At 38.7% G+C, this 25,446-nt stretch overlaps 1 protein-coding gene across 1 annotated transcript in view; it reads right to left on the bottom strand.

Moving 5' to 3' along the window:
- Nucleotides 1-24,781, bottom strand: part of LOC131934698 (atrial natriuretic peptide receptor 2) — a 55,071-nt gene extending 30,290 nt beyond the window's left edge. The window contains exons 1-5 of the mRNA XM_059290780.1: nt 24,321-24,781; nt 6,344-6,526; nt 4,265-4,429; nt 1,541-1,809; nt 788-872 (exon numbers count right to left, since the gene is read on the bottom strand). Coding sequence (XP_059146763.1) covers nt 788-872; nt 1,541-1,809; nt 4,265-4,429; nt 6,344-6,526; nt 24,321-24,678 — 1,060 coding nt within the window. The 5' untranslated portion in view covers nt 24,679-24,781. The remainder of the gene's footprint in view (nt 1-787; nt 873-1,540; nt 1,810-4,264; nt 4,430-6,343; nt 6,527-24,320) is intronic.
- Between the last annotated feature and the right edge of the window lie 665 nt (nt 24,782-25,446).

The following is a 25,446-nucleotide window of genomic DNA, read 5'->3' as shown; positions in this document are numbered from 1 at the left end:
TGTTAATGTCATAGTTTAACATTGCTGATATATTTTGACTTAATGTCTCTACATTATTGGTATAAAGGTCGTCCATAAACACTGCCACTTTCAGAGGGGGGTGTCGTGACTATCTGCGACGAGGGGAGCGGGGAGATTTTCAGAAAGTGTGACTAGAAACTGTTGTATTATAAACAAAAAATATAAATAAAAGGAACAAAATTTTGGTATTTATTTCGCATTTAAACAACTTGTTATGTAAATAGTAAGAAAAAATGGATCAAAATACTTAATGTTCATCAAGGTCAGTAAATATTTTATAAAGATATCCTTGTTTAGGGATATTGGTGACGTCATTTTAGGGGAATATGTTTTTTTTGTGACGATATGTGACAATGGGGAAGGCGAGGATAAGACTCCATTTAAAAAAGTGTGCTGTCGTTTATTGATGACCCCTTTTAATCTCGCTTTTTACTGGAACAGTGTCGTTGTAGTCAGGTGTAATCTCGTCATGTTGATGTCATAGTTCAGTCACGCTCTCGTTACATTCTCATTACATTCCCGTTACATTATTGTTACATCCCCATTACATCCCATGCCATTCTATTACAACCCATAACATCCAGTTACATTATTGTTACATTCCCATTACATTCTATTACCTCCCGTTACATCCCATAACATCCTCGTTATATTCCGAGTATATCCCGTTACAACCCAATACATTACAGTCACAACCTATTACATCCTATTACATTCCCATTACATCCCATTACATCCTATTACATTCCCGTTAAATCCCACTCACCTGGTAATTGACGGCCGAGCTGTCGACTGGCTGACGACATCACAGAAAGAAGAATGGCGTCGTGGAGGTAGGGCGCCAACATCATCTGGGGAGGCAAGGGTTCGAACCTTTAAAACATTATCTAACACCACCACAGATATAACTTGTTGTGGGGTGGGGGGGGGGTGGAGCAGACTAGAGGGGAAGAATGTGGTCGAGTCACATGGATGGATGGGTTGAGGAAAGGGGAGTGATGTGACGTTTTGGTTAACATTTTGGATTAAAAACTTTAACAGTCGAGATATGACGTCAGGTTTTTAAAAAAGTTTTCTTTAAAAAGAAAAGAAAAAAAAAACAATACAAAAATAACGGAGTAAAACAAAAAACAACTTGAAGAGTCTTGGGTATAATTTTAAAATTGTTCCTTTCGATTATACCTGCTCGCATAGGTCTGTTTGATTGTAATTTGAGTTAAATATATTTCTCGGGGATACCAATTTTAAGATACCCTGTCCATGTAGCAGGTGAAGTAGAGTTCATCTGTTTCTGCGACCTCGGCATAATATTTACATTTACATTTCCTAACATGCGTCAGGTACCCACCACAGCTGGGTGAACTCAGGGATAGCATAAACTCAAGCCCGGGATCCGAACTCGAGACTTTCGGGTCAGCAACGATATGCTCTACCACCCCACCCCGTCAGCCATTGACATATATGAGCCTAGTTAATCAACGTGTGCATCAATTGTGAAACAATTATTTTAAGAACTGACCTGTGTCCTGATGTACAAGTCATCTCTTGATGAGCCGCTCCTCCGCTGAGTGCTCGAGGTGGCCACGATGGCCGGGAAAGGAAAGTGGCCAAGCTGGAGCACCGTGGCCAACAGATTTCGCTGGGAATTTTTTTTGGACGGAACTTTGGCCATCGGGGTGATGTCGAAGTTGAGGTACAAAAATGCGTAGTAGCCGGAAGTCATGTCCAGCACTTCCGCTTCCTGTAGGATGGTTTCCATGGTGATTGGTTGGGAACAGACGACCAGAGCTTTAGTGGTGATGTAGAATTTAGATAAACGTTAATCGATATTAGGTTAGTGGTAGTTGGTGTATTGTTAACTGAGAAGTTTTGGTTAGTGGTAGTTGGTGCATTGTTAAGTGAGAAGTTTTGGTTAGTGGTGGTTGGTTAATTGTTAACTGAGAAGTGATGTAGAAGTTGGATAATCGTTAATAGATATTAGGTTAGTGGTAGTTGGTGTATTGTTAACTGAGAAGTTTAGGTTAGTGGTAGTTGGTGTATTGTTAACTGAGAAGTTTTGGTTAATGGTAGTTGGTTTATTGTTAACTGAGAAGTTTTGGTTAGTGGTAGTTGGTTTATTGTTAACTGAGAAGTTTTGGTTAGTGGTAGTTGGTTTATTGTTAACTGAGAAGTTTTGGTTAATGGTAGTTGGTGAATTGTTAACTGAGAAGTTTTGGTTAGTGGTAGTTGGTGTATTGTTAACTGAGAAGTTTTGGTTAATGGTCGTTGGTATATTGTTAACTGAGAAGTTTTGGCTAGTGGTAGTTGGTGTATTGTTAACTGAGAAGTTTTGGTTAATGGTAGTTGGTTTATTGTTAACTGAGAAGTTTTGGTTAGTGGTAGTTGGTTTATTGTTAACTGAGAAGTTTTGGTTAGTGGTAGTTGGTTTATTGTTAACTGAGAAGTTTTGGTTAATGGTAGTTGGTGTATTGTTAACTGAGAAGTTTTGGTTAATGGTCGTTGGTATATTGTTAACTGAGAAGTTTTGGCTAGTGGTAGTTGGTTGATTGTTAACTGATAAGTTTTGGTTAATGGTAGTTGGTGTATTGTTAACTGAGAAGTTTTGGTTAGTGGTAGTTGGTGTATTGTTAACTGAGAAGTTTTGGTTAGTGGTAGTTGGTTAATTGTTAACTGAGAAGTTTTGGTTAATGGTAGTTGGTGAATTGTTAACTGAGAAGTTTTGGTGAATGGTAGTTGGTGTATCGTTAACTGAGAAGTTTTGGTTAGTGGTAATTGGTGTATTTTAACTGGAAAGTTTTAGTTAATGGTAGTTGGTGTATTGTTAACTGAGAAGTTTTGGTTAGAGGTAGTTGGTGTATTGTTAACTGAGAAGTTTTGGTTAGTGGTAGTTGGTGTATTTTAACTGGAAAGTTTTAGTTAATGGTAGTTGGTGTATTGTTAACTGAGAAGTTTTGGTTAGAGGTAGTTGGTGTATTGTTAACTGAGAAGTTTTGGTTAGCGGTAGTTGGTTTATTGTTAACTGAGAAGGTTTGGTGAATGGTAGTTGGTTTATTGTTAACTGAGAAGTTTTGGTTAGTAGTAGTTGGTTTATTGTTAACTGAGAAGTTTTGGTTAGTGGTAGTTGGTTTATTGTTAACTGAGAAGTTTTGGTTAGTGGTAGTTGGTTTATTGTTAACGGAGAGGTTTTGGTTAGAGGTAGTTGGTTTATCTATAACTAGGAAGTTTTGGTTAGTGGTAGTTGGTGTATTGTTAACTGAGAAGTTTTGGTTAGTGGTAGTTGGTTTATTGTTAACTGAGAAGTTTTGGTTAGTGGTAGTTGGTTTATTGTTAACTGAGAAGTTTTGGTTAGAGGTAGTTGGTTTATCTATAACTAGGAAGTTTTGGTTAGTGGTAGTTGGTGTATTGTTAACTGAAAAGTTTTGGTTAGTGGTAGTTGGTTTATCTATAACGAAAAAATTTTGGCTAGTGGTAGTTGGTTTATTGTATACATCTCTTCCCTAGAACTAGAATGTTCTCTTTTATTTTTATTTTTTTAAATTTATACAATTTTTTCCCCAATATCCAACAAAGTATCATATGGGATAGCGTGGCCTAGCGGTAGAGAGCTAGACTGCTAACCCGAAAAGTTTCGAGTACGAATCCGGGTTGAAGTCAGTAGAATGTCACGAGTCCACCCAGCTCTGATGGGTACCCAACTCACGTAAGTTAAACAAAGGCAGCTGGGCTGACCACATTACCCTTTCATATAGAAGCAGATGAACTTTACTTCATCTGCCCCAAGTGTCTTAGGCACGAACGGGAAAAGATGATGATATGAACAAAGTATTGTGGTAAAACTATTTTTGGTCATATCTCTTAACACCATTGCAGTGCTTGTTTCTTTTCAATAAGTGCTTAATATAATAAAACACAAATGTAAAGCCTTATAGATCAGTATGGTTCTGGGGAAGCGATATACGATAACACAATCATATTGTATAGCCTAGTAATCAACAAAAGTGTAGTTAGAACGGTCTGGTTTTGGGAAAACGATATACGAGGACACAAATGCAAAGCCTTCTTGTGAACAAAACTGTTGTTAGATTAGTCTGGTTCTGAGAAAGCGATATACGATAACACAAATGTAAAACCTTGTTGTGAACAAAAGTATAGTTAGAACAGTCTGGTTCTGAGAAAGCGGTATACGATTAAATAAAGTGCTCCTGGGTGATTGTGAGCTACACCCTGGCTTCTATGTACTCACTCCTGGTCAGCTGTTTAACACGTCTCAGCCCTTCAGTCAGCGGCTTGAGATCCCCCGCACGTAGCCTGACCACCGCCGCCTCGGTCACGTGATCCCCGGCTTGCAGGAACTGTAGGATCTCTTCCTTCAAGAACTCACACACGCCGTCCTCGTCGTACAGGATGGCTGGCGAGGAGAGACAAAGTTCCGTAACTCTCGATTGTTTTATTAATTTTTAAATAAAATAAAAGCTGTGTTGAGTTGTCTCCCTTATCGTAAGCCTATAAAATCGGACAAGGGGATAAATAACTTAGGCCTGTAACATGTTTGATTAATTAAATGTAGGGCCAAGGTATTAAACAAGTGGGTTTAAGATGGAGCCCAGGTTTTCAAAAAAAAAAAAAACTATAGACAAACCCTCCTAAATTTCAAGAAGTGGACCAGTCCTCAACAAAAGGAAGGGGTTTTTATACAACCAAACATGAGATCCAAGCAATAACAAAACGTTGGTGCCTATCAACAATCAGTCCGTAAATCAAGTCAGGTAAGCGCCTCGCTATTTAATTCAATCAAGCTAACTGTTAGCCTAAACAAAGGTCCCAGCAATCACCCAATCCCGGGCAAGACAACTAACAAAACAATCAAGGACCCACAATTAACAAAACAAGAAAAGGCGAAGCAATCAACCATGTAAGCAAGGGCCCCCATAATAAACAAAACAAGCACGTTGCCTCCCAAGCAGCCAAACTGTAAAGAGTCTCACAATTAGTGTTTCTTTCGGACATTGTTTTCTATGGGGGATGGGGGACTTGAAACTTCTGGGATGGGGGGGGGGGGCGTACTAAGTTTTTCGGTGGAAGAGGGCACTGGTAAAAGTATTATTATTTTCGATATAATTATTTTTTTCGTTTGAGGGTTGGAAGTGGTTGTGATACGGGGCGTTTGGGGTGGGGGAGGGGAGTGGAACAGTGCCCCCCCCCCCGAAAAGATACATGAAAGAAACTCTGCCCACAACGAACCTGAGCATAGGGTCGACAAAGCAACCAAACAAGCAATGGGCCCAACATTAAATACAACAAGCATGGATCCATACAATCTACCAAACGCAAAAGCGGTCCAATAAAACAACAATAACAACGGGCCATCACAAACAAACAAAAACGAACAAGGGTTCCAATAAACAACTAAAGCAAAGGGCCACCGACAAAAAAAAAAACGAAAAAGGGGCCCAATAAACAACTAAAGCAAAGGGGCCACCGACAAAAAAAAGTAACAAAACGAATAAGTGGCCCAATCAACAACTAAAGCGAAGCGCCAACGACAAACAAAATAAACCGGGAGTGATCTCCCCTAAACTTTCTCGAATATTCTTATATAAAATAACAGGGGATGGGAACTCGGGCTATAGACATGATTTTTAATCCATTTTAAATACTTAAAGTTTTAAAAATAGAATAAAATCTCGTAGACAAATTAATTGCACACCAAGTGAACGCGAAATAAAAAAGCGCATAATAGTGCGCAATATTATTATTACTTTTAAAATTTACATTAGTTTTTTGAGAAATCGGAAGTAGCGTAAATAACTACTTCCGGTCAACGGAAATGACTCAAAATTTAATAGAAGGTAGAGAATTAGATCTTTTACTTACGTATGAAATTTCATTTATCTATCTGAAATAGTACTCAAGTTATAGGCTTTTGAAAAATTCATAGTAGGAAAAGTACCACTTCCGGTTATCGGAAATCGCTCAAAAGTTGATACGGATCTACGATTTTGATTAAATACTTATATATGAAATTTCATCAACCTAGCTGTAACGGTACTCAAGTTATCGTGTTTACACACGGACACACACACACACACACACACACACACACACAGACACACAGACATACGGACAAGATTGCAAAATTATGTTTTTCCGTATCAGTGAGATGCAAAACGTCGAGATTTGCAAAAATCTCGATTTTTTTTTTTGCACGATTACAAGACTTTCTCTATACTTCGTATATACGAGAAAGTAAAAAAACGAACAAGGGCTTTAATAAAAAAAAAACTAAATCAAAGGGCCACCGACAAAAAACAACGCAGCTCACCAATTTTCGTCCATCTCAAATGCCTCATGACGACAACGGCCGAGCGAGCCAAATCTTCAAATGACCCAAAGGTGGACATGACGTCATCTCTCCGACTGTGCTCGATGACCTCCCTGTTGAGGGGCGCCCACGTGACCACCGGAATCTTCCAGAAAGATCCCAAAAGGGCGACCACTCGCAGTGCTAGAAATTGAAGGGAAAAAAACAACGAAAATATAGAAACTACCGATACCGACGCCAAGAATAAATAAAGAGGGTAAGGCATTTACAGGAGGAAAATGTGATTAATGTGAATGAAGACCTCAAAAATGTTACGATCGACCTTTCGTTCTCCAAACACGATTCAAGGCACTGTTCAAACCTGTTTTTTTTAAATATGTCATCTTTATAAAACCACACGTCCTCGACCCTAGCAGCTACCAACAAGACCCTAGCAGCTACCAACAAGACCCTAGCCGCTACCAACAAGCCCTCGACCCTAGTCACTACCAACAAGCCCTCGACCCTAGTCACTACCAACAAGCCCTCGACCCTAGTCACTACCAACAAGCCCTCGACCCTAGCAGCTACCAACAAGCCCTCAACCTTAGCCGCTACCAACAAGCCCTCGTCCCTAGCCGCTACCAACAAGCCCTCGACCCTAGCCGCTACCAACAAGCCCTCGACCCTAGCCGCTACCAACAAGCCCTCGTCCCTAGCCGCTACCAACAAGCCCTCGACCCTAGTCACTACCAACAAGCCCTCGACCCTAGCAGCTACCAACAAGCCCTCAACCTTAGCCGCTACCAACAAGCCCTCGTCCCTAGCCGCTACCAACAAGCCCTCGACCCTAGTCACTACCAACAAGCCCTCGACCCTAGCAGCTACCAACAAGACCCTAGCCGCTACCAACAAGCCCTCGACCCTAGCCGCTACCAACAACCCCCTTAAAATCGTTCACTCCAGCTTTTATACCCGCACTTGACCTTGGGATAACAATACCTAAACACACCGGGGTGAACTGTATTCACACACACCGCTCCCCTACGTTCTGAACTATTCTAACCTATTCTAATCTAACCTACAACTGACCCGTAACGATTAACATAATAAAAATTAACTTAATAATTAATTAAACCTTAAACAAAAGGTAGTTCGATTGAGTCATACATTTATAAAACAGAAACCGGTGATCAGAAAAAATATTCCGTCCATCGATACCATTGTAAACTTACCATTCAGTAAACCACTGAAACCTCTCACGAATATAAATACATTTGAATGTATAATCCAGAGAAGACGGGAGGCGTGCACGTTAATTAGCAGTAACCTTAATAAGCGACGTGACGCACCACAATAGACGTACATCATCACAACACGCCAGATCCACCAAACTTATTATTCTATGGTGCACACAGTCACACAATACTCCCGCCCCCAGAGGCGTAGCGACCCTTCCCTGCGCCCGGGGACAAACTTTCGATTTGCACCCCCCCTCGAAATTTTGGTTTGCATCCCCCCCTCAAACTTTCAATTTGTTTTTCCAACCCATTTTGGCGCCCCCTAAGGTCGGCGCCCGGGACCATATGTTCCCCCCCCCCCCCCCGCCCCCCTCGCTACGCCTCTGCCCGGCCCCCTCTCCACCACCTATATAATCCAACTGTGTACGCCGTCACACAATTCTACCCCCCCCCCCCTACATCCTTGAAGAAATAGCGTTCCACGACAGCTGAACTCTTACATAGACCCCCCCCCCCCTATCTTCTCTATGCTGGTCCTCTGAGAAAAGATATTTAGCCAAGGACACCAAAATAAGAAATTCTTCTACCCCCCCCCCCCCCCCACGGGACGGAGCAGGGGCTAGCATCAGCCCAAGACTTCCACACCGGGAGTGTCCATTGTATAAAATACCTCACTAAAAAGGGTTAGATAGAAACAAAACACCTAACCCAAACTCAAAAGTGAATGAAAACCCCGAACCCTAAGAGAATGAAAACCCTTACAGAAGAGAATGAAAACCCTTACAGAAGAGAATGAAAACCCTTACAGAAGAGAATGAAAACCCTTACAGAAGAGAATGAAAATCCTTACAGAAGAGAATGAAAACCCTAACAGAAGAGAATGAAAATCCTAACAAAAGAGAACAAAACCCCAAACTCTAACAGAAGAGAATAAAAAACCCAAACCCTAACAGAAGAGAATGATAACCCCGAACCCTAAAGGAAGAGAATAAAAAACCCAAACCCTAACAGAAGAAAATGAAAAACCCAAACCCTAACAGAAGAAAATGAAAAACCCAAACCCTAACAGAAGAGAATAAAAAACCCAAACCCTAACAGAAGAGAATGAAAAACCCAAACCCTAACAGAAGAGAATGAAAACCCCAAACCCTAACAGAAGAGAATGAAAACCCCAAACCCTAACAGAAGAGAATGAAAACCCCAAACCCTAACAGAAGAGAATGAAAACCCCAAACCCTAACAGAAGAGAATGAAAACCCCAAACCCTAACAGAAGAGAATGATAACCCCGAACCCTAACTGAAGAGAGCAAAACCCTAACCGCTAACAGAAGATAATGAAAACCCTGAACCCTAAAACCCCAATCAAACCACCACAAACGAATCTCGCCACTCACGCGCCAGACAAAGCACGTGCGTTCATTGATTGCTGCTGCTCATTCTTCCTGGTCAGTGATGGCGCCAGGTCTGCAGTCTGTCTGGTGGAGTCTGTCTGGTCTGGGATGTTGTTGTCTTGTTGCAGGGTTTGTGTAGATGGATTTGTTTACAAAATGTGTAGACGTAGGTTTAGAAATGTGTACAATGTATGTGAATAGATCTCTTAGTATCGATACCTTTTTAAGAGTATGATATATATATATATATATATATATATATATATATATATATATATATATATATATATATATATATATATATATATATATATATATATATATGTGTGTGTGTGTGTGTATGGGTAGTTTATTGTATAAATGTATGTATAAAATACATTCTCAGATATTGAGTATTGTTGTGAGATTCAAAAAATCTCATTTCTGTTTGGTCCAGTCGATAATATCAACTGTATTTGTGTAGTCTATAATATCAACTGTCTAGTCCCAGATATCAATTTCTAGTCCCAGATATTGACTGATTATCCCAGTAATTATTGACTGTTTATCCCAAAAAATATCGACTGTCTAGTCCAAGATATCGACTGTCTAGTCCGATATATAGACTGTTTATCCCAAAAAATATCGACTGTTTACGTCTAGTCAAAATTATCGACTATTTTCGTCTTGTTCTAGATGTTCGACCATGTTTATGTCTACCAAGCCGGCGGATGTAAACAGCAATCTATCGACTTTCCTGTTCCTCGCCCGCATCTAATAGAGTTAATCAAACAGATCTAAATAACACTGTCTACAGACGTACACGCCGTATTACAGCATAGCTAGCGAGATTGTAGGGGGGAAAAATCACAGGAAAACATAGTCACAGAAAAAAAGTCACAGAAAAAAGCACATAGTGTATTAAGTATTCAGAAAGTACAAAGATACGATTAATTAAATGGATTGTAAACATTTAGATATGCGCGTAGGTTGGACTAGTTTATATGGTAATATTTAAAACACGCGTAAACATATTTAGTCTGAAGTACGTCGGTATTAATTCCGTCATATTTATATATATAATATTTAAAATAATTAAGTACAATATATTGGAGTGTTTAAAACAGCTCAGTTTTCATCGTGTTGTTTTTTTCAATAATATCTTTGATAATAATAACTTTGATAAACTTGGAATGGGAAAAAGACAGTTAATATGATTCGCTGTTCCAGCTCATTGCAACAATACTTCAAGCACCTTTAATGTCCAAGTGTATCACTCTCACTAAATGACAAATCATAGGATCGTGACAAAAAGCCGACATGGTATAAAGGCTGTCATTGACGCCAGTGTCCTCAATACACAGTGTGGACGGACAAGGCCGAACATGGACAGTTCTACGTTTTAAAAAAAAAAAAAAAAAAAAAAAAAAAAAAAACACAAAACTCAATGAAGTGCCAAAATTTCATTTGAAAATAATTTTTCAACTGGGCATTGAAATAAATATGTAGCAAAATTTGAGGCGGCGGTGTTATAGTATTTTTACTTATTAAGAAGATCAAAGTAGAATCATTATTATAAACCACAATGTTTTTAAAATTTATAAATGTTAAAAAAAAACCCTACAATTTAAAGTTTGAATATTTAACATAGTTGTTTAGCAAACATGCTCTACTGTTGCAATGTCCTTAATCTACATGGATTAGTGACCAACAAATCCTATCTAATTTACGACCAATAGCGATTAGTCAATATAGTCATCTGATGAATGAACACTAGCCTATATGGTATCATCGTCACCATTTCACGTTCGCTCCCAAGACACATTGGGCAGATGAAGTAGAGTTCATTTGTTTCATTGACCTCGGCATACAGGAGGATAGTGTGGTCAGCACTATGTCCCGCCGTCTTAGTGTCCCTAACTTAAGTCAGGTACTCAACATATCTAAATGGGCAGACGTTTGAATGTCTCGAACTCCGGACGTTCGTGTTAGCAATCATAAGCTCCATCCCCCAACCACGCCGTTCCCTATATGGTAAACTGGCCAGCAAAACCAACCTATATGATCAAATGACAAGAAACCAAAACTTATATGTTCTACTGTTCAACATAACTTATCCTTTGTAGGGCGGACCGATAAGGCGACGAATGATGCGAATTCTGTGATAGATTAGCTCAATTAGAGTAGCTTCCCCTGCCCCGTGTTGCGCAATTGTCAGAAATGCTGTCATACATTGTAGTGTCGTGATTGGTACAAGGGTGACGTTTCTCTTCACAACAAAACTGTGAGTTAGTAACACAACACAACACTACAAAACTGTGAGTTAGTAACACAATACAACACCCCAAACTGTGAGTTAGTAACACAATACAACACCACAAAACTGTGAGTTAGTAGCACAATACATCACAATACCACAAACTGTGAGTTAGTAACACAACACAACACAACACCACAAAATTGTGAGTTAGTAACACAACACCACAAAACTGTGAGTTAGTAACGCAATACACAACTGTGAGTTAATAATACAACACATCAAAAATGAAGTAATACAACACATCAAAACTGTGAGTTAGTAACACACCACAGCACATAAAAACTGTGAGTTAGTAATCCAACACATCAACATTGTGAGCAGTAGCGTACGCAGGGGGGGGGAGCAGGGGGAGCGGCCGCTCCCCCTCTGGCCATTTTCAGCAAAGTGGCGCCTTTTTGGAAACTTTTTAAACTCAAAGTTTTAAACAGTGATTTTTGTTAAAAAATTTTAAAAAATTTGCACGTCTATGTAAATCACAAGATTTCTTTTCATGCAGCAATTAAGCAGAATTGTACTAGTCTAGTAGCGTCTACGTTTACAACACGTATTAACAGCTGTATCAAGTTAGTCATTCTAAAAATAACCATTACGATGCATTGCAATTTTAAAAAAACCTCTACAGGTAGTACCACTTGGCAAGAGGGGTGTTAAGTTTAAGGCAACTGTAAAATGTATTTGCTTAAGAATAATTGATCTAGAAAATATTATACATAAATCTTCACACATAATTACTTTATATATACAGTTTTAATAGTGTAATTAATTTAAAACAATACAATACAGACACAAATACAACTGATGTGGCACCTCTATTTAAATTTATTTATGGGCAAACTGCGTAGTGGTGTGGACATTTCGACAAGGTCAACAACGTCATCACCATGAAGTAGTAGTATTTTGACAGTTTGGGTGATAGTGGTTACGATTACAAATTATATAAAACAGTTACAACCCCCCTCCCCCCCCCCCCTCATGGACCCCCCCCCCTGTAAAAAAAATATTGTCATAATACCACTGCTACTTATTTAAATCTATTTCTGAATCAGTATATGTGTAATTGAATATGTATGTTTAGAACAGTCATCTAAAAACTGACGCTATGTTCATGCTGAGTTGGTTATCCCACCCACCCCACCCCCATTCACACACCTCACCACCACAATTGTGTAGAGCGACATTAATGTCACACCTAGGTATACACTGGGTTGGATAATTGACCTAAAGTGACCGGCAGTGGTGAATGAAGTTGACCCCCCCCCCCCCCAACACACCCCGAACTGATCTGTTAAGTACATTTGGGAAAACGCGTAACGATGTACCAAATTACCATGCCGCCAGAATCATAGCTTTGAAAACAGGCAAAACTCTGTGAATATTATTTTTGCAATTACCAGCAAAAAGGTGATCTAACCCATACCTGATCACTATGTTAAAAAATGATCTTTAAAGAACACAAAAAGCAGTAGTTAATTAAAAGGTGTATGATCTGAACTATAAGACCGATATTGTAGATAAATGTAAGCTATTATTCCGAATGTTTTTCTAATATGTTTTAACGCGTGTTTTTATACCAACTCTCATTTAAAAAACGTTCATTATGCTGTAATACTTTAGCATTTATGATGACGATATGTTTAATTCTGATTGCAGACAAAACATTTTTGTAAACACGAATACTGTTAAAAAACTTTATTACCTTCTAAAGTAATTATTGATTTGTTTTGACACTTATAATTAAATATGTAGATATATATTCAAATTTATACTAAGAGAGTGATTATTTCCCCTATTTCGTATGTCTTAATTAATGTCCCAGGAATTGTTATGTTAAATTTTTTTTACAAGAATTACAAAACAGATTGTGTTGCGTGTATTGTTTTTGGTTGTAGTGTATATATATATATATATATATATATATATATATATATATATATATATATATATATATATATATATATATATGTTGTTTAGATTGATTTTTGTTTTGTCGGCCTACATTGTGTGTATTTTCTTATTTCTTCAAGTGCTACTTGCAATTTATTTTACATCATAGCGAAGTAATGACATGCAGCTAGTAATTATATATATATATATATATATATATATATATATATATATATATATATATATATATATATATATATATATATATATATATATATATAATACACGTAAATAGAACGTGTTAAAAATTCGGCGCCTTTTTTGGTTCATTTCGCTCCCCCTACAACGAAAACCTGGATACGCCTCTGATTGTGAGTTAGTAACACTGTTGTGAGTGGTATTTTAGTGTACTGAATGGGTTTGAGAGTATGTGTGTAGTGGAATGTGCTATATCAATAAAAGATGTTGAATGTGACGAGGCAAGTAAGGATACGACGTGTGAGAGTATAATTTGGTTTAGGGGAGGAGTTGAAGTCAGTCTTCGTACTGTCGTGTTAGTGAGTGGATGTATTCGTTTGTCTTCGTGGATATGTTTCGTGTAAGTGTACTGTAATTAAAAAGATGAAAGTAACAACGCCGTCATGTTCTGCGTACATTGCCCTACGACCCTGTCCATATCTCTCATTCATAACAAACACAACACTACACAGCTGTGAGTTGGTAACACAACATACATAATAGAATGATATTTGCCCTGACAAAAATACCGTGAATTAGTAACTGTGATGACGCAAGGTTGCGTCGGAGAGCTCAGGTAGATAGCAGAAACAGGCTATAGCGAGTTGGTCAGAGAGAGACCAATAAAAGCACGTAAAACTGACCGGTCACGTGGGACGGTCAGCTGACCACTGAGGCGTGGGTCAGTAGAGAGAAAGGCCAGCAGTTGATAGGTAGTTAGCGAAGAGTAGAGAAGGTGTTAGGAAGCGGTTAGAGACGGTCGTAATTTGCAGAGCTAGGGAACAGAAAGTTAGTGTTAAGATTGGTCATGGGAGTGTGTAGTTAGTAGTATAGTGAACAGTTAGCAGTAGTAGTAAACAGTAGAGAGTATAGAATAAGCTAGTTAGGTAGAAACTTGATTTCATAATTCAATAAAGAACATTTGATATTTGAACTGGAACCTGTGTTGGATATTTCTGTCATCATTCATTCATCTTAAAACTTTCGTACCATCACAGTAACACTACAGACATAAAAGGGTGACGAAAACCGTGACACTTCACAACAAAACTGTCATTTTGTCCTTTCGTTGTCCTTTCCTTTGATTTCGTAGTTTTCACAGGTAGAAAGGTTGCCGTCTTCCATCTAACGAGCCTCATCTGCCCCAAGGTTCGAACTCGGGACTTTCCAGATTAACAACCATGGGCTTACTAGCCCGACCAGAAACAAACCCAAACCCACGACATACAGTCTCTAACTCAGAACACTACCAATCGTATTAGCAGAGATCAGAAAACATGACGTACTTCCGGTGTATGTAATCTCTAAACTGAACGGCACAAAACATTCGGTGTGTCAACATCAAATATTCGCTCCAAGATTTATATTCTCAGCGGGATTCGATCCGGAACGGTTGATTAATCGGAAAGCGTACATTTGTTCTTGTATTCCCCGCTCATCGCCAAAGCAGACGGATCGGTTTAATGAAAGATCTAATTCCTCCACGAAAATCTATCGGCGTTTTAGCCGTCGTCCTTGCTGTGTATCATGTCGGACGATAACCTCTGATTAGAGCTCGTTAGCTGGTGAATATTTATTAGGATTCACGGTCCGGGCGACACAAACTATAAATTACGGGTGATTCCCGACTTCCTCCCTCCCCCCTTAACAAACTGTTCCCCTACTGGGGTGTTGCACTGTGCCAGATTTTTTTGAGGGTGATTGGGACACACGACTGTGGGCCAGGATGGATTGGTAACGTGACAATTACTGTCAGCTGATCGGCAAACTGTGGGGCGTTATTTTTAGAAACATCGAGTCACGTGACGTATTAGGTTTGGGGGGGGGGGGGGTCCCATGTTATTTTCTTTAATGACCCCCCTCCATCCAATTCGTCTCGTTCTCCTAGATGTAGCTAACAAAACCCATGAATATGTATGGGATTAATTGCTCTTTTGTTACCTCATTTTCACGAGGAAAAAAAACTGTCTCAGATAAATAACGTGCAACAAAATAACCCTACATAATAAGACAAGTGCAATAAAAACGTAGAAAAGCTTATCATTTTACCATAATAAAAGACTTAGTTTTTTTGTTTCATTTTAACAGTTTCAAACTTTTTTATTTAAAAAAAAACAACAAATAACACCACCAATCCGTTATTTTGATTCGATAAAAGTAAAACCCCAAAATGCAGTTATTGTATTTGGATGCTGATCAAAATCCTAGTTCTTAAGCGTAAGTGAGGCCTTAGAACACTGTGTAAGTTAAATACAAATTGAATATTTTTTGTTGTAAATAACTCGACTGAAAAAAGAGTTAATAAACACGAACAAACAGGGATCTGCTGTTGATGGGAGCCTAACGTTTGCCCGAAGGACGTTTGCCCAAATAGACGTTTGCCCAAATGGAGGTTTTCCTAAATGGACGTTTGCCCGCATTGACATTTGTCCGAACATTATATGCATGTACATTTTGACAAACGTCGATTCGAGCTTTTATAACATTCGGGCAAACGTCTATTCGTGAAAAAAGGACTTCGGGCAGTGTCTTTCGGGCATGTATAGTAGAGCCAGTGTTGCTAGTCCCTCAAGCTCTTGTCTAGTGTGTGAACTGTGATGTTGGTGGAGAAACTACTTCGACGGCCGGGTCTTATGTTGACCGGGATTGTGACGTGACACATGTAGGATGGGAGAAGTAAAAAGTACTCGATACAAAGTCATTGTGACCGGCTAGAGAAAAGACCGGCAATGCAGAGCGACCGGCTAGAGAAAAGACCGGCAAGCATAGCGACCGCTAGAGAAAGGGCTGGCGGGTATAGCGACCGGTTGAAGAAACGACCGGCAAGCATGGCAACCGGTTGGAGAAATACCGGCTTGAATAGCGACAGGCTAGCGAAACGACTAGCACACATAGCGACCGGCTAAAAAACCGACCGGCTAGAGAAACGACCGGCTAGTTTGGCTACTGGCTAGCGGAGCGACTGGCTAGCGAAACGACCGGCTAGCGAAACGACCGGCTAGCGAAACGACCGGCTACCGAAACGACCGGCTAGTATGGCGACCGGCTACCGAAACGACCGGCTAGTATGGCGACCGGCTACCGAAACGACCGGCTAGTATGGCGACCGGCTACCGAAACGACCGGCTAGTATAGCGACCGGCTACCGAAACGACCGGCTAGTATAGCGACCGGCTACCGAAACGACCGGCTAGTAAATTGTTTGGAAACATTTCCTCGGGCACCGCGCTCCAGCGCGAGACGTCGTGACGTCATGGCCTGTCTACCCGGGATATTGGAACTCGTAAATATTGACAGAATCACAGGGAATCGAAGCGTCCAGATTTGCCCGCGAGTCAAGTATTTGGTCAAGGAATTCACCCTCCAACTGGAGACTTCATTCGGCGTATCAGAGGGCCCCACGGACGAAGAGAAGATCTCGTGTTGAGAAGGTTCGAGGTGTTTGGTGTAAAAAATAATCGTGAACAAGAGGAAGGGAGAAGCGTAGTTAACATGGAATATTTGAGTTCGATTTTGTTGATCGGGTATTTTAAAAAAAATGTTAATTTTGCTGCCGGAGTTGTTGATCGATAGATAAAGCGGGTAGTTTGATATGCAGAGGTACCGGCTAGTGGGAGGGTCATAGGACAGAGGAAGTAGAGTTCGTCTATTGCTTGGTCTCGTATTATAAAGGGATTGTTTCGTCCGTATTTTGGAAGCCACTTTATCGGACTTGTGTTAGGTACACAATTTAGTACCTAGTCTCTAGAATATACAGGCTTGAGCCAAGGAACAGAACTCAATACTTTCAGGCTAGCTGTCGTCGACTATAATATACTATAATAATATATTATAATATATAATATAATATATAGTATAATATAATATATTATACAAAAATCGTAACACGAGGAAGAAGATGCGAGAGTCATCAATGTGATGTTCTCATGTTAATGGGACGGCTTGGTCGGGTGGTAGAGCGTGCCTGCTAACCGGAAAGTCTCGAGTTCGGATCGTAAACTTTTGGTAGTCCATGCTTGGCTTAAAAAAAAACAACAGCTGTAAGATATGCTCTCCCAGCAGAGGTCTGTTTATAGCTACATCCACATTTCAATCGCTCAGCTAACCACTTAGTTTAATCTAGTCTAAGATGTTGTCGTTACCTGTCCTGTGTCTCTGTCAAGAAGCGATGGTGATGTGAATGAAATTGGAGTGTCTGTCATGATGTCTGTCTGTCTGTCATGACGTCTGTAGTGATGGCGGCCATGTTGTCTGTCATGATGTCTGTCGTGATGGCGGCCATGATGTCTTTCATGTTGTCAGGAGCTCTTTTGTTTGAGGACGCAGCTTTTTGTTTGATTGGTCAGCGTTAATGTTATTTTTAGATGATAAGATCACGTAATCAGACAAATACAAACAGTCGGAGGAACGCGGTAAGGCAAGCAGACATACACATAAGTAGTCTTATACAGACAAAAATCACTCACGTAGAGAGATTCATTCATAAACGCTCTAACAAACAGACACACTTAATAGACATATCAGCGCTCTGACAATGAAACTCGAAGACACACAGAGACACAATACCAGTGAGACACACATCAATGCATAGACACATACTCACAAACACACAAACACAAGGACACATACATACACAATAATAAACAGACACATCAATACATTGACACATACAAAAACACGAACACGGGTACAAATCAAATTAACATCAGTCAGTCCCGTTAAGCTGATGACAAAAAGATGACCTCTGACCTTTGCCAGGTCACGGAAGATTTTGGGTCGTGACGTATTAGAAAGAAACTAGTCTTCATTGATTACGTCACACGATTTTAGCCCAGGACTTTATCAACGTCGTGATTCAGAAGGGGTAAACGCGTGGCAAGCTTGTCAGAAGTGGCAAGTAAACCAAAATTTGTTCTGGCAGTCGAATAATGGACAAATTGTCTCTTTTAAATTATCGGAATAAAAAGTGGTCGGATCGTAGAGCGCACGCCTTATAACCCGAAAGTCTTTAGTTTAGACCCCTCGAGTCCATAGGAAATCCCTGAGTCCATCCAGCTCTGATGGGTACCCCACTCACATTAGGGAAAGTAAAGCTATTGCGCATAGAATCGACCACACTACCCCTTCATATTCCTTCAAATTAATTAACTCTACTTCATCTTTCGACTGCCAGAACCAAGATATGACGTTTTAAGAAAATTATACATAAAAGATTCCTATACAGAGCGATGAGACTTTATTTTCACAGTTTGAATATATATATATATATATATATATATATATATATATATATATATATATATATATATATATATAAATATATATATATATATATATATATATATATATATATATATATATATATATATATATATATATATATATATATATAAAACTACCTCTGACAAAAACATTTTGAATTAACTAAAGTGCATAAAAACCACAAAAACCCATCTCAAGAAAAGAAGAAAAAACCAACCCCATACATTATTTCCCGAAGGATCTGTTATATGATTAGGTTGAAAAGAAACCTACTTTCTCTGACAATACAGCTCTAATATTATAGTACAAAAAAAAAACACCAAGGAGACAAGCCACTTGGGGAAAAAAAAATCCCACCTTCCCCGGTACAATACAAACTTGGACAGAAGTCGTCATCCGAAAATCGATTTACAGTTGCCAAATAGATTCTAACCTTGTCCTGTACGGGCGGTAACAAGTCAATCCGCCCATCAGAAAATGGTATCCCCCCTTCCCCCTCCCCTCCTCTCCTTCCCCTGAGTCGATTGGACATAAGCAGACGATAGGACAGCGAACATAATTTGATCAAGTGCTTCGTGCTCTTTTCTTGGTCGTCTGTACACTATATCGTCGGCTAGACTCAATTTTGACCAAAGTTCGTTTGCTATACAAAATTAGACAAGAGCATCGTTTGATAGACTAAATTTTGACCAAAGTTCGTTTGCTACACAAAATTTAGACAAACGTTTTCCTACTAGACAAATCTTAGTCAAAGAATCGACGGCTAGACTAAATTTTGACCAAAGTTTATTTGCTATACAAAATTTAGACAAACGTTTTGCTACTAGACAAATCCAAGTCAAAGAATCGACGGCTAGACTTAAATTTGACCAAAGTTCGTTTGCTACACAATATTAGACAAAAACATCGTCTGCGACACTAAATTTTAACCGAAGTTCATTTGCTTTGCAAAATTTAAACTGATTTTATTCTACTAAAAAAAAAACAAGTTAATAAAAAGTCTATTGACAATTTAAGCGCAATTTCCTTATGTTATCCATAACAATTTTTAATTTTTTGTAAATAGCATCCTAATAATATAAACTCCTACACGATGCTCAGTTTAAATCATCCTAGGCCTACACGATGCTCAGTTTAAATGTTCTTAATCAATTTTTTTGTGACCGAACGAAAGGATATTTTTGAAAACTTTCTTCGGCAATATTGGTCTAAATTATGACAGGAATCGATTGGTAAATGTTTCAAGTCGCTAAGTGGTCTGGTTGCCGAGATATGGAGCAAAAACTGCATTTGTTCGAGGTTTTTTGGCTTTTCCGGGAAATCCTGGAAGGAATTCCGGGAATTTTTTTGGCCCACAATCATCCTTGGAACTTGCTTAATATATTTGCTTTGGAACTAGTCCTCGATATTGCTTCGTTGAGGAGGAGATACGACTTAAAGCTTCGGACACACATCCATCCATGCAAGCAAACATCCATCCAGAAATGACGAGTTAATAATCGCAATTGTCCGTATGGAAATTGCGCTAAAAAACCTAGTCGTGGGATCGTCTGCTAGAAAAATTTAGACACATTTTTTTTAGTCTGCTATAAAATTATCGGTTAAACAAAAGTTCTTCAGTGTTGACAATAGTTAATTCGCATACTAAATGATTTTTTGGCAACACGAAATCTCTAAATCTCGTTTATGGAATAAGCTCGAGTACAAGATAAAAGTTCGCATGTTTACGTAGGCTTATGTGGTAGACAACAGTACATAAAGCGAGAATCTTTGACTTAAGTTCCTCTAGACAACAGCTCATTATCCGGAACACGCTATCTTTGCTAGTTAGTAGATTGACGAAAAAATAATCTGACGTACTAAATGTTTCGCAGTTAGATTGAATATTTAACCAACAGTGTCTAAAGAGGAAGACGCGACTCCCCCCCCCCCCTCCCAAGGGACGCAACCTACTACTGGTGCACGAAACGTTCAACAGAAATGTATAGTCAATAGAATTTGTTTTTATTTTTTCAGAAAAAAAAAATACGTGTGGGTCTGGTACCCAAAATTAGGTTATTTCTGTATCGACTGGCCAACCGAATTTTGTCTTTTTTAAAGGCTTTATTACGTTCACTAAATTTGTCGCTCCGCAGACGTTGAAACATTAGTTTAACCTACTTTCCATTGTCCGATTGAGCTGAAATTAAGCACACATGTGGATCTTGGATGACAATGCAAGTATATCTAATTTTTTTAAAAATCTAATTAAAGGCTCAAATGTGATAAAAATTTAAAAACAATTAAATTCAATAGTAATAGGGGAGATAACAAAATAAAATACTACTGATCGCTTGATAAAATGGCCGTCAACGGTGAACTATTTTCGCGGTTAGCTCATCTCGTGCACTAACGCCAAAAAAAAAAAAAGGTGCAAATAACTGCATTTTAGAGGTCAAGAGCTACTGGACAGGAATTGTTTTAAGGAAAAAGGCTTTTATTCTATTCACAAAACCCATAAAAATTCACAAATAAAAAATATACTAAATTTTTTTTTTATTTTTTTTATGGTATTGGTTATTCTGCATCCAGATTGTTTTATTTTAAAATATTTCCTATTAATTTCCCACGCTGCTTATATTGTAAAAAAGAAATTCTCAACAAAACTGTGAAAACATTTAAGACTATCAGGTTAAAAATACCATCTTTGCATTTCTTTATTTCTAATTAGCTTCTATTAAATTATTGATAGAAAATCATTCTTAGTAATGTTCACCATTTTTTTCATGTAATGATAATTTTTGTAAATGTTTGAATTATGTTAAAGACTAACGCACACACACATTTGTATATGCTGATGTAATTATTTCCATTTGAAAATAAAAGTATTTTTAAAAAATGGTTTCTGACCACGGGTAGCTACAATGTCAACTTGTGGCTTTACTTGTGATGATGGAGCACGGTAAATTAAGCAGTCAAAAGAAACAAAGTTGCGCACCCTTTTAGTCTAGTTGTTAACCCATTTTACTTGCTCGATTTAAATACTATAAACACTATATATATTTATGTCTTTGAAACTGTATAAAACTACAAAATAAAGTATTATTACTTTAAAACAAATTTCATATACGAAGTGTAGAGGAAGTATTGTAATCGTGCAAGAAATCAAATTCGAGATTTTCACAAATCTCGAAGTTGTACACCTCATTGAGTCGGAAAAATATAGCTTTGCAAATGTGTCCGTGTGTCTGTGTGTCTGTGTGTCTGTGAACACGATAATTTGATTATTACAGCTAGGTTGATGCAATTTTATTTATAAGTATTATATCAAATTTGTAGTTTTGTATCATCTTATGCCGAGTTATGACACCCTATAGTGGTGTTATATAAGAATATTCGAGACAGTTTAGGGGCGATCACTCCCGCTTTATTGATGGGTTTTTTTTTTTTGTTATTTGTGATAGCTTTTTTCTTTAAATATTATAGTGCGAGAATTATATTTTTCCTTGCTCATTTTGTAGGTATTTTCACCAAAGATGACAAAAATTGCTAAAAAGTTGTAGCACGTATATAAGCCTGTATAAAATATTATACAGGAGGGGGGTATGATATATTCAAATTTGACGAGGAGCATGTTTATAAAGATATTGTATCAGAAGTTGGTGACTGTCTTAACACATTTTAAAACTCGTTTGCTCTTAGAGATTGTTTTGTTTTCAATTATTTTAAAAGCTTTATTTTTGTTTTAAATATTTTTATTTCACTTTAATTTTGTTCGATTTTTTATTATTTTAGTAATGTTTATTTTTTTTTTAAAGTTATATTTTTTTCTTTTGTTTTTGTTTTGAACCAATTTAGCTTTATTGTTTAACCAAAAAAGTTTAAATGCGAGTCCCCCCCCCCCCCCACCCTTAACTCAAACTATTAAAATGCATGAAAAACTAGGAGTGAGGTTAACGTGATATGGAAAAGGGGTCTGGATTGGGAGAAAAAGAGCAGGGAGAGAGGGGGTGGGGTGGAAAACGGAAACTAGATTACAAAAACTGCACACAACCAAAAATAAACGATAAGGAAAGAATGTGTGTATGTGTGTGGGGGGGGGGGGGTGAGGGCTGAATCACGCACTTTAACTAGCTATCACCCATATCATTCCGCTTTTTTTTTCAATTGCGATTTCTTCCTCTTAAAATGTAAAAAAAAATTAATTTAGAGGCGGAAATATTTTGTCTGAGATTTAAAAAAAAATGAAGATGAAAAACTTACAATTTTACGTTTCATCAAAACAGTTGCACTTTTTAAATGTAACTTTTAAAAAAGCATCATGCAAGCATGTTACAGCAACAAATGTTACACTTGCACTATACATAAAAATGTTAACAACTAAAATACATTGTTAACTATTTTTCTGTTATGTTTCTTATATTGTAAACACGTAACGTAACGTCGTGACGTAACGTAACGTAACGTAACGTAACGTAATGTAACGTAACGTAACGTAACGTAACGTAACGTAACGTAACGTAACGTAACGTGACGTGACGTGACCTGACCTGACCTGACCTGACCTGACCTGACCTGACCTGACCTAACCTAACCTAACCTAACCTAACCTAACCTAACCTAACCTAACCTAACCTAACCTAACCCAGCCCAGCCCAGCCCAGCCCAACCCAACCCAACCTAACCTAACCTAACCTAACCTAACCTAACCTAACCTAACCATACCATTGTAACTATAAGCTGTAATCCCCCCTCCCCCTCCCCCACCGGATAGGTGAATGAATGAGGGGAAGGAAGTCCTTTGATTCGTATTACGTGTGGTAATTTTCACCCAAATCAAGTTTGGCTAGTTTCACCATGCGATGTTTTGGCCAGATGTTTAATGCTGTACCTGGGCAACCTTCGCTGTATCCGTGTGTATCGGACAGGTAGAAAACCAGGATGACCCCGCCCTTGCCCAGCAGTCTAAAATCTTTATTTTTAACTAATTCCAGAAACTATCAAGCTGCCTATCTACCAGTCCGGTTAATGAGTACACGAAACGTCGTGCCTAAGGTCTCTACAGGGCCCTAATAGAGAAGACAGAGAGCGTGTTAAGTGTAGGGGATTCAATTTTGGATCGGAAACTCTACGGTTCCAGTCCTACCCAGCCAATAGCACATTTTTTTAAAAACAATTATTAAACTAGTGTCCTTTAAGAAAGTGATACTACCAAATAATCAAGCGGGTTAAGATTAAATGTTTGCAAGCAAGATTGATGTTGCCAAACACATCGCTAACCGATATTTATATGAGAACATGTTATAAAATTTTAGTTCATATTAATTACATACCTCAGTTTTTTTTTTTTTTTTTTTTTTTTTTTTTTTTTTTTTTGCTTAACTTGCCAAATGCATAAACAAACAAACTTGCCAAATGCATAAACAAACTTTCCAAATGCATAAACAAACTTACCAAATGCATAAATAAACAAACTTGCCAAATGCATAAACAAACAAACTTTCCAAATGCATAAACAAACTTACCAAATGCATAAATAAACAAACTTGCCAAATGCATAAACAAACAAACTTGCCAAATGTATAAACAAACTTGCCAAATGCACAAACTTGCCAAATGCATAAACAAACTTAAGAAATGCATAAACAAACTTGCCAAATGTAAAAACAAACTTGCCAAATGTAAAAACAAACTTGCTACTTACATGCCGGACAAAACGGGCCCACGATGACGTCCACCTGATCCCTCTGCAGCGACACCGTCTCCCCCAGGGCCAGCCGCTCGTCGCACACCCCAGCGTCCCTCCACGTCAGCGTGACCTTGACCCCGGCCGGCTTGAGCAGCACCTCCGTCGTCCGGACCGCCTCCTCGACGGTCGCGATCAGGGACTGGCCGCCGTGGGTTTCGAACCCGGACCCGAGGCTAGCGTTGGTGGACAGGACCAGGAGGCCGATGGCGTGACGGGCGGGTGACGTCACGGGCAGCAGGATCAGCACGAGGAGGGTGAGCAGGCCGGGGGCAGGACGGAGGGAGGTGTTGAGAGTCCGAGTCAAGGGCAGCATGATACTGACCAGCCTACATGTGTTTGTCACCGGGTGCACGTGGGAAGCACGTGGGCCGCCTGTTTAGATCACGTGACGTTCAAGAGAAGAGAAAAAAAAGTTCCATATCCTGAAGAACGGAAATCAATTATTTTTTTCTCCACAGCCAGTGATTATTTTTTGTTGAAAAGTTTCGCACTTTTTAAACCGAAACTAGTTGTTTTATTTTAAAATAGCTGTAAGATATCAGATTCTGATATTTTAAAAATTTAAAATTCACATTATTTCAAAACGCGTGCATAAAAAAAACTATCTGCGTGAGTTATTTTTATTTTTTTCAAGTTTTTTTATTTAGTTCGCAACGTCTCTTTGTTTGTTTGGGGGTTTGTGGATGTGACGTAGTAAATGAGGGCTCGGGGCTCCCAAAATCTACGTCACCCTTTTTACAGGACTGTTACTCCCCCCCCCCCCCCCCACAATCTTCACTCACCGGAAGCATATTTAATAACCCACCTTAAGTGACGCCACACATCAAAGCTATAATTATTGTTTTTTGAAACTACGATTTGTTTATAAATTATTAACTCAGCGCGGATATTGTGAATATGAACCGGTTTCTATTATAATTTCTAAAATAATTTTTTTTTAAATAACGGCTAAAATTGAGTTTCAAATAATGTTGTTTACTTAAATTATAAAATGTGTCGTCACACTTACTCATCCCCTCCCCCTTACCCCTTCCCCCTCGTTTTACATGGCAAAGTTCCACCCTATCCCTCCTCCCGAATT

The sequence above is a fragment of the Physella acuta genome, unplaced genomic scaffold (assembly GCF_028476545.2).
Source record: "Physella acuta isolate Inbredline_101_S28 unplaced genomic scaffold, ASM2847654v3 ptg000012l, whole genome shotgun sequence".
Lineage (NCBI taxonomy): Eukaryota > Metazoa > Mollusca > Gastropoda > Physidae > Physella > Physella acuta.
The sequence above is the reverse complement of the archived record's forward strand: the minus strand, read 5'-3'. Positions and strand labels throughout refer to the sequence as shown.